Below are 10,642 nucleotides of genomic sequence, written 5' to 3' on the forward strand. Positions count from 1 at the left end.
GTAGGTCTCAACAGGCAAATCCTGTTGGTGTCTGACAGGATCATGCTACATACCCCCATGGTCTGAAGCCAGGCAGCAGGGTCTAACATGAAACAATGGTCACTTCCTTTGGATGCTATAGCAGAAAAATGAGAACGCACCCATTGTTACTGTATTTTTTATTAAAAAAACAAATTAAATAAAATAGCAATTTGTGGCATATATAAAACTGTGTTTGAGTCCATAGTTCATGGTGGGGACGGTTCAGAAGGTGCAGCCGAGGGTGTGGCTGGGGCAGTTTCTTTCTCTTCATATCTAGGGGGCAGATCCAATGGAAGATTACCAGTGTGTGAGCTCTCAGAGGATGAATCCCACCCAGAAATGGTGTAGATGAGTTGCCGTTCTCTTTCAGAGGCTGCGCCCTGGCTCTCAGGAGTTGGGGTCCTGCTGGAAAGAGAGAGCAAGATCGTGAAAACAGTGTCAGCCATCAAGCACTAGGCTTCACTGAGTGTCATGTTTCTCCTGTATTCTACTTTGTGGCTGCTGTTTTTGAGACAGTTTCTCTCTGTGCTGACCAGGCTGACCTCAAATTCACAGACATCCACCTGCCTCTGCCTCCCGAGTGCTGGGATTAAAAGTGTGCACCACCATCCTTGCTTATTCTGTTTTATAGATCTGCTTTCTTTCCTTACCCTTTACTTTTTCTAAGAAAGTGTGTGTGTGTGTGTGTGTGTGTGTGTGTGTGTGTGTGTGTGTGTGTGTTATGTGCCATGATGCATGTGTGGAGGTCAAAGGACAATTTTCAATTGTTGGTTCTCCTCTTCCACCATTTGGGTCACCACGATTGAACTCAGGTCGTTGGCTTGGCAGCAAATGCTTTCACCCAATAAGCCACCTTGCAAGCCCTATAGCCTTTATTTTTCTTAGAATTGGCTATAACCTTAAGACATCCTGGTTCCTGATGTCATTGCCTTTGTCAGGGACAAGGGTCTATGCCTAAAGATTGACACATCACTTAGAGACAGCTGGTGTGCCAGCACCCCGATACCTACAGTCACTGCCTTCTGAAGGGGACACGAGAAGAAATATGAATAATGAATAATGAATAGAATAATGAAAACACTAAACCAAAAGCCTGCTGGGAGTCCCTGGAGAGGCTCCAGCGGCAGGCAGGGCACTGAAGTCTCAATTCCACTCTGTTCCTTTCCCTGTGGGCAATCTTAGATTCACCCTTCATGAGCCTCTGTTACCACGTCTACACCACTCTGATGATGGCAGCACCTTCCACCTGGGATGACCGTGAAAATCAGAAAGTAACGCAAGCGAAGCCAGACCCAGAGGCACCAAAATCACCACAGCAGCCACAGCAAGGACTCGTCTGAAGACCCTAGATGTTGGTTTTAGGTTTAGGGGAAGTTTAATCATTTGCCTCCCGGGTCCCCAGCTCTATGCGGCACTCATGAGCTTGATCTGCCTTCTGCCCAACTCCTTCCCCCTCTCATTGGAGAACCCCTCCCCCTGCTTCCATGGTAACCAGGGACAACCTCATGCTCTTTAGTACATTGATGAAGGGCACGTGTCCTCTGGCCCCTTCACCAGGCTGCACGCCTAATCTATTTGAATGTTAAGGTTCTCTTAGCTCCCCAGGGAAACTCTTAGTGATGGCAGCCATGGGTGCCAGGTCCCTAGGGCCTACCTTCTCCTCTGAAAAGATGGACACATTTCCCCATCTGGCCAGGTAGCCTATCTACATTTGCCTAGGGATGTTTTTGCACAAACGTCCCTTCCCTCCCCACCATCTGGATCTCCTCACACCATAAGCAGCTGGGGGGCTACACACGCTGGCCGAAACTCCTGCCTGGATACCTTCTACCATGGCTTAGCAGCTCCGCATCAACACCGTCTCTCCCCCTCTTCCTAGAGGCGAGCCTTTCTCTTACCCTCTCATACTGTCTTGGGTTCTTGCTGCCTCAGGCCTGCCCCATGGACATCTCCTTGCTGTTCTGATGTGGAGCTGCTTCTGATGTGGGGCATGGACCATCTACCTCCACTACTCAATGGTTTTTCAAATCGCTGAGGCCCAGAGGCAGCTGAACATGGCCTCCTTCATTAGACTACTGAAATCCTTCTGAACACGTTGAAGGTCCCCTGGGGCTCTGACCCTTTCTGCCATTGGAAACGGTGACGCTAACAGAACAGAGGCCTCCAGCCTCTCAGCGTCAGATGGGTAGCTACAGGAACAATTAAGATGCTTAGAGGTTTCCTAGCAATCCTTCATCACTCAGCTTATCAGCTGCTAAGTGTGAACAGTGAGGCCAGAACTCTAACATGCCACCAGACGCTTGGCGTTCTACTATTTGTCCTTACACCCAAGCCTTAAAGCTACACTGGCCTGGAACAACTACACATGCCCCAGCGGGTGACGGTCAAGAGGAAGTCTTACCCATAGTTAAAAAGGCTGGAATAGGAAGGTGGGTTTTCAATCCGGTGCAAGCCGTTAGCCCCAGGAGATTGAGTTCCTGCTGAAGATTCCGGAAAGTAAGGTGGTGGAGGAGGCGGGAATATTATCACCGAGTCGCCTTGGGAATCACATAGCAACAAATTAGGAAAAAAACAAAAAACAAAAAAACCAAAGGCAACAAAAATAACGACTTCTATCTTACCCCCTACGCCATAAAATGTCAAAACACTCCTGAGCGTGCTGGAATGTAAAAGTGGGGCTGTGTCACTTCCGTGTCAGATGGAACAGGCTCTGGAGAGAACTCTTGCCCAATGGGATCATGGGAAGGTTCTGAAAGCTGAGGTGATAACAGTATTACACTATTTTGACCATGTTTAATAATATTACATTGCATTTTTGTTGCTGTTTTGGTTTGGTTTTCTTTTTTGTTGTTTTGTTTTGTTGGTTGGTTTTTTGGTTGTTTTTTTTTTTTTTTCTGAGACAGGGTCTCTCTGTAGCTGTCCTGGACTCGCTTTGTAGACCAGGCTGGCCTCAAACTCACAGCACTCGACCTGCCTCTGCCTCCCGAGTGCTGGGATTAAAGGCCTGCGCCACCACACCTGGCTTGTTTTTGTTTTTCAAGACAGGGTTTCTCTGTGTAGCACTGGCTGTCCTAGAACTTACTCTGTAGACCAGGCTGACCTATAAACTCAGATTCCACCTGCCTCTGCCTCCCTGAGTGCTGGGATTAAAGGCTTGTGCCACCCACTCCAGCCCTGCAGATTGTTTATTTTTTAAACAGTTAAAATAGGACTGGGGGCACGCATGGGGTGGAGATGGTTCGGTCAGTAAGCATCACAAGCAGAAGGATGTGAGTTCAAACCTATCCCTGCACCAAAGTAAGACACTGGACAGCCTGGAGTGTGCCTGTAATTCTAGCTGCAGGGCAGTAGAAATGGGAGGATCCATAGGGTTCCTCACCTCGCCAAATCAGCAAACCTTCAGTTGCAGCTGGGATCCCCATCTCAAAAGGTGCATAGTGGCTGAGAAAAACACCTAACATCGACTTCTAGCCCCCATCTGCACACACATGTGCACATGTGCAGACAGACACACACACTCACAGAACACGAAAGTAAATGAAAATTAAAAATGGTCAAAATGGTAAATTTTTTGTTGTTTTGCTTTTTATTGGTTTTCCTTTCTTTTTTCTTTCTTTCTTTTTCCTTTCTTTCTTTCTTCCTTCCTTCCCTTCCTTCATCCTCTCTCTCTCCCCCCGCCCCTTTTGACTTTTCAAGACGGGTTTCTCTGTGTAGCCTTGGCTATCCTGGAACTCATTCTGTAGAACCAGGCTGGCCTCAAACTCACAAAAACGTGCCTGTCTCTGCCCAGCTGGTTTTCTTTGTTTACTTGAGGCAGGATCTCATTATGTAGTCCTGGCTCGCCTCAAGCTTGCTCTGTAGACCAGGCTGGGCTCAAACCCAGAGAGAGCCACCTACCTTTGCCTCTTGAGTGCTAGGATTAAAATACGTGGGATTTAAAACATGGGATTAAAAATACCATGCCTGGCCCTAAACTAATAAGTTTTGTGCTACATATAGTTTACCACATAAAAAGCTGGCCTATAATTCAGAGCCCTGAGTTCTCCTGTGGCAGTATGGGCTCAGTCTTTATCAAGCGTGTCTGAAGTAAAGTATCTGTGAGAGTCGGCTTTCCACAGACTGCTGAGAGAGCTTTTATTGCTTTCTCGTGAGAGACTTAATTCACCAAGGGCCAGCTGCTGGATAAGGTACAGAGTTGCTCAAATACAGTACTCTGGGCACATGGCAATATGCCACACTGTGCCTCACCTTCGCCCCAGCTACATGGGTGCCGCCAACCTAAGAGGGCGGGGAGGAAGGCACCACCAGGTGACACTTCCAGGAAGATGTATATGTGTGAGAGAGCACGCTGCTTCTTTGTAGGAAGGACTCCAGTTCACACAAGTGGCAGGACTTTTAGAGAACATTTGCCAGGAACCAAGCCCTCGTGGCCCCCCTGAGCAGACTCGGAATTCCCTGGCCTCAGCTCCCACAGCTGCCAGCTGCAGCTGAACAGCACCTGTGTTGGAGGACAAAAAGGACAGGATGTGGCCACTTGTGTCCAGTGTTGCACACCACCTCACACAGGGAGAACTGGTAAGCCTCTAACACCTGTTGAGGACACCTTCATTTCTATCACCAGCTAAAGGTGTTTATTTACCTGGTGAAGAAACACTTCCAACTGGCGCTCTCTCTGTCCCCCTGGCCTCAGCCGTCCCCCACAGGTCACAGAGATGCCCAGAGAATGGACGAGACCATGAAGTCTTCCTCTCCTGTGAGGAGACAGTATGTGGTCTCTGACCTATTTCTTGCTGACTGAAACACTGGAAAGGCTCTTTTAGATTCATCTACTTTTTACAGGGTATTGGAGGCTGGGCTGTGGGGGTGGCTCAGCAGGTTAAACGAGTGCACACTGCTCTTTCAGAGGTTCCCAGTTTGGTTCTGAGCACCACCATCAGACAGCTCACAACTGCTGTAACTCAAGTTCTAGGGGGCTCAGCACCCTCTTCTGACCTCCTCAGGCACCTCTACCCATGTGTATATATCCCTAAACACACACACACACACTTAAAATTAAAATAAATCTTATCTGGGAATAGAAGCACGTGCCTTTAATCCCAGCACTTGGGGAGGCAGAGGCAAGCACATCTCTGTGAGTTCGAGGCTAGCCTGGTCTACAAAGAGAGTCTAGGGCAGCCAAGGCTACACAGAGAAACCTTGTCTCAAAAAACCATAAATAAATAAATAAATACTTTTTAAAGAGAAGATCTTGGTAAGTCTAGGAACTAGAATTGAATGTTCACTTTAACTACGTATCGTAGTATAAAGAGCCTGTGACGCAAGCCCACAGGGCAGGCCATCTTGTAGCCTATTTTCACTGGAGACAGGCCTCTTGATTGATACACGCTCACATGTCCAAGATCTATCACTGAACATGTCCATAATGGGACAGTGTTGAACACTGTGAACCCTCTCCCACAACCTCATGGAAAGAGGAGAGTGTGAGAGGCCAGGGACTCACAGGTTTGATGGGCAGTGAAGTGGAAAGTGAGTTTTGACATTTGCAATTTCAGTGGCATGCTGGGGCAGGAGGACGGGTTTCAGGAGTGGCACCCCAGTTCTGTTCCCAGCTCACCCCAGATTCCAGCCGCCTGCTGACGGGACATCCCCTTCTGTTAAACCCCAAGAGCACATCTCAAAATACTCCCACCCTAGCCCAGTGGAGGAGCACATATATCTGACACATTCATTTACCTCAAAGGTAAACAGACATCACGGGTAACACACATGACACTGGGGCGTCTCCTCATATCTCCTAGATTGCCTTCTGAGAACACCTGTGACTGGTGAGATGTGACAACACCTGACTTCTGCTGGGGAGGGCCCAGTGCACAAGCTAGAGTCTATGTGGTTACCCATCTGGCTAACTGCTCCTGCCCCTTACTCATCTGTAACCTTGGGCCTCTGTCTCTACACATGTCACGTGGAGATGGCAGACCTGCCTTGATGGGTCACTTTAAGCGTGACTGAATCTCAGATAATAAGCTCGTTAACACAGGTTTAGACCCTCTGTGAGTGCTAGCTTGTATTGATTCTTGTGTTGTCACTATGAACATTCATGTACATGAATAAATGAGCCCGAGAGTTTACTCTAGCTTAGGACGGTACACTCTACAAACCCATATGCTCCCCACCCCCCCCCAAGCCTGCTACCTCAGGAGGCCCAGTGAGTTCATTCCCTCCCTCCACAGCCAGGGAATACTGCAGCGACCAGCAGACGTCGCAAACATGAGCCGCACATCTCGCCTATGGTCTCTTTTCTGTAACTCCCCACTTTCAGCTCTGAGGCCTCGATGCCCAACCCTTCATTGAGGATAGCCTGTGTCTGCATGGAATGGCCAGTGAGGGGAACCCCAACAGTGACCCTAAACTGAATGTGTCCCATTCCAGCACAGGAAGAACTGGGGAAATGAATGGGTGTCGCTCGGTGGGTCTCTTGGGTGACAGAAAGCTCCAAGGCTACTTCCTGGTTCTCTCTTTCTTCTTAAGTTGTTCTGTAGCCCAGTCAAGGTCATTACTGACTGCCTCAGTGCTTATGCTAAATAACACTGTTGCTGGGGATAGAATAACTCCCACAGGGCATACCACAGGGATGGGTGTGTGTGTGTGTATGTGTGTGTGTGTACTGTGTGAGTGAGTGTGTGTGTGTGTGTGTGTGTGTGTGTGTGTGTGTGTGTGTGGTAGTGGTAGGGTATCTGTGTGCATGAGACAGGAGTTGAGGAAAGGAATCTACACCAGACCTAGGGAAGCCTGGTTAAGCCTTGAAGCAACATCCACTGTGACTTGAGCAAGTGCACAAATGTCACACACTCACCTACAGTGATGTGGACAGGCTCCGCACTGTGGTTGTGTCCGCCTTCGATTTCAGAGGCGTCTCGGCTTGAACTCAAGTTGTTTTTCTTCTTGACGTGGGCCACCACAAAGAAACATAATCCCACAAGCACAATCAAGGGGCCCATGATCTGCAGTGAAAGGAAGCCACAGATCTGGGGCTCTGTCTCTCCACTGTCTGTCTCATTCAGCAGCTCCTGTGCCCAGTCTGAGCCACATCCAGGCACCCAAATGCCCAGGATGCTGATAAGCATGCCACTGGTCAGAAACAAAAACCCAAAGATGAGGCACTGGGCAAACTGGCGGCTCTCTCCGCAGAAGAAGGATTGGTCAGGATCCTGGTGGCCTCGCCGCTGCCCCTGCCGCAGATGCAGTCGTGCCCGGGATCTGGCCAGAATCACAGCCCCAAGCCCCATCACAGCACACGAAGGCCCGGCAATCTTTAGCACCATGCTGCAGTGTGAAAGGGGCTTATATTGACATGCCTGGTACCCAAAGATGGAGAGCAGGATCCCCACACACAACAGGACTGCGCCGAAGACAAAGAGGAAGAAAATGAGCTTGCTGACATGCCTGTCCCTCTGGTCTGTGTCTGGCTCTGCCGTTCCTACAGAAGACATGGCCAGAAAAGAAAAGGCTTCCTTGATGTTTTCCGACCCGGAGGGAAAATGCCTTTCCTTCTCTCCAGCAGTTTCAGACTCTACAAGGGAAAATAAATGTAAAATTACAGTGGGTACAGGTAGCTCTGACCAGCTATGATCTCTTACTGGCCGTTGCAGAAATCACAGAAGGGTGAGCTGTCAGGAGGTGGGACTTCATGCCACTGGTCCCAGTGTAGAACAATGACTTGGCCTATGAGTCAGGAGAACTGGCATTCAAAGACTCCCAAATGTGTAATTTCATGAATATATAAAAATAAAAGAGGAAACTCAATTAGCATGCTTCTGAGATAAGGAAAATCTTTTCTAAAATAAATAGAATGAGTGGGTGTGGCCTTTCCTGTCCTGAATCTTACAAACTCACTTCTCCAGAATTAAAAAAAAAACAAAATCAAAAACAAAAACAACAAAAAAACAATGGCAGATAAGGGAAGAGCAGTAGTGACAATTTCTGGCATGTAGCTGCCCCATAACGTGTCAGAACTGCTCTGAGCCTTTTGGTGTGTTTCTGTCCGATAACTAACCTTCTACTTTCTGCTTAAGACTCCATCAACTTTTCATTTCTCACTGAACCCTGTGGCTACATTCGCACACGACCCAGGGTCAGCAGTTTCAACCAAATGAAAAGGCGGTGGAGAGACAGTGTGGGCTTGTAGACTGTCAAGGTAATTCTGTCAAAATGGAGTTCTCAAGAAGCAAACCCTGGGACTGCCTGGGCACCCCGCCCCCACTGGCAGCTCAGTTTCGGGGACCCTGGTGTGACCTGGGAGAATCTGGCACAACAGGTAAAGTCTAGCACCAAGGTAGACAGTGCCCTTGGGTAGGGAGACAGGCCAAGGCAGGTGGCTATCATGGTGCCATCCACTTCCGCAGAGGCTTCGGCACAGTAAAAAGCAAGCAGCTACACAGCATAAAAGGCTAACAGAAGTGAGACCTAGTGGAAAAGCACCTTTCCTCCAAACCACACAAGGTCAGTTCTTCAAGAGTGTTTTATACTGGCTTGACATGGTGGCACACGCCTTTAAGGAGAGACAGAGGTAGGCAGATCTCTGAGGTCAAGGACAGCCTGGTCTACAGAGTGAGTTCTAGGACAGCCAGGGCTGCATAATAGAGAGACCCTGCCTCAAAACAAAACAGAGTGTTATATACTAACTTCGCCAACAGTAGTTAAAGGGGGTGCTGGTTCACACAACACTGATTTTTTTTTTTCCGAGACAGGGTTTCTCTGTGTAGGTCTGGCTGTCCTGGACTAGCTTTGTGGACCAGGCTGGCCTTGAACTCACAGAGATCGGCTTGCCTCTGCCTCCCAAGTGCTAGGATTAAAGGCGTGCACCACCACGCACAGCCAACACTGCTCTTTAAACCAGTGATCTTGTCTCTCGCCAATGAATTGGGGTAAGGGCCCTGCTATACCATCACAAACACTACCCAAAGTCAAGAAGGACATTCAAACAGAGAAAGCTTTAAAACATCCTTTGCCACTCACATTCATGATTACATGAAGGAGTCCAGAGCTCCAAGGCCAAGACCATCTTGACAAACTAAAATCATGTGTTAGGAAACTAAGTTTGGGTTAAGAACACAGGCAGTTGACGCTGCCACCCTAGGAAGTGCTTTTCCCAAGGAAAGTGCAACGGAACCAGAAGGAAGCAGAGAAAAGGAGGAAACAGAAGAGCGAAGTAAGATTTTTTTTCTCACTTAGAAAAGCCACATCCATGAAGACGCTAAGGTGGAAGACTTAAAGCATCCTGTTAATTTAAAAAACACATCTTCCCATGAATCACACAAGCTCCCTGCTGCTTTCCCAGATAAGGACCGCCTGAGTTCTGCTAGGAACTCACTGTGTTCTTGGTCTTGTCAGCTTTGCGCCAGCTGTGGGCTTCAGCTCTCTTAGGCCATATTCCCAAACACCAACAATACAAATAGAAGAAGCGCCAAACTAGATTTGTAGTTTCTTTCCCCCAGGACGCCTAGCACATGTCGGCTCAGCGCCTACCCCGCTCCCCCACCCCCGTCCCCACCCCCCCACCCCCGCACCAGGTGAGCTCAAAAACGAACACCCAGGGACATCCAAATAGATGGAAAATTACAAAAGAAATTGAACCTTTTCTACCTTAAACCCGGTTTCCTCACAAAACCAAATCCGCCCCCTAAATACTCCTTTGGTTTTTCCAACAGCTAGACACAAATCAACAGCATCTCTCAGTTTCCAAAGCTCCAAAGCTCGAGAGAGTTGGCAAAGGCAGGCCAGGAGAGGGGAATGTTTGCAGGGAGTTGGGAGCCGCTGTGGTTCCCTGGGCGCCGCTTACCTGAGCTGATCCCGGGACTCTCCGCCGCCCTCCTGGCTCCACGCACACCCTCTGCGCGTCCGGGCGCGGAGGGCGGGCCGCCTCTGTGTGCAGAGGACCAGGCGGTGCCCGGCTCGCGGGTTCGGCAGCCAGGCGGGGCAGGGCAGGGCTGACTAGCCGGAGCTGGCCGCCGCCGGGTGCTGCCCTCCTGGGGCCCGGGCGCTGCCCTCCTGGGGCCCGGGCGCGCCTCTCCGGAGCGCAGAACTAAGGGGCAGCCTCGGGGGCCCTGGTACGGTAGGACTTGGCGAAGCACGTGAGGGACTGGCTGGCCGTGGAGGCAGACGAGCACGTTCCACCAAGCTGGGGGGCACCAGCGAGTTGAGATTGTCCTACTGGTGCGTGCGGCGGCAGCGACAAGGAGACGGGCAGCTAAGAGAGGAGTTGGTCCCTTTGCAGCCTAGGGCTGCAGGATATCTGAGCCCGGGGCAGAGCAACAGGGAAAGTTAAGTGCCCCAGCCCGCGCGGCTGAGCGGAGATTCACCGTCGCCTGCCTCCACTGCCAGTCAGAGGGCAGGTGGCCTTTCTACTGCTCTGAGACCTTGACAGGGTCACAGGAGCTACAGCGTAGCAGAGAACTTTCTATAGCGATACCGGGGACCTTGTTTTCTAGCCTTCTACCTGAGGGTCTAGCTCCTATACTGAAGCAAACCCCTAAAAACCCATGTCCCTTCCTGGTCATTTATGTACATGCAGCCTTCCTTTGCCCTTCCTGCTGTTTCGGGGGATTAAACTGTTAACTTTCCC

General features: G+C 49.7%; 1 protein-coding gene across 2 annotated transcripts; it reads right to left on the reverse strand.

Annotated features, from left to right (window-relative positions):
• Window positions 1-212: 212 nt before the first annotated feature.
• On the reverse strand, window positions 213-9,999 carry Tmem171 (transmembrane protein 171). Of its 2 annotated transcripts, none has more exons than XM_051172450.1 (4): window positions 9,860-9,999; window positions 6,875-7,591; window positions 2,423-2,558; window positions 213-423 (listed from the first exon to the last, which is right to left on the reverse strand). In XM_051172450.1, the coding sequence occupies exons 2-4, from the start codon at window positions 7,509-7,511 to the stop codon at window positions 228-230; spliced, it is 969 nt and encodes a 322-aa protein (XP_051028407.1). In that variant the 5' UTR covers window positions 7,512-7,591; window positions 9,860-9,999; the 3' UTR covers window positions 213-227. The 2 variants fall into 2 exon arrangements, with proteins under 2 accessions (XP_051028407.1, XP_051028405.1); XM_051172448.1 differs by having other exon boundaries at window positions 213-426.
• Between the last annotated feature and the right edge of the window lie 643 nt (window positions 10,000-10,642).

This window comes from Acomys russatus, chromosome 30 (assembly GCF_903995435.1).
Source record: "Acomys russatus chromosome 30, mAcoRus1.1, whole genome shotgun sequence".
In the NCBI taxonomy this organism is placed as follows: Eukaryota; Metazoa; Chordata; class Mammalia; order Rodentia; family Muridae; genus Acomys; species Acomys russatus.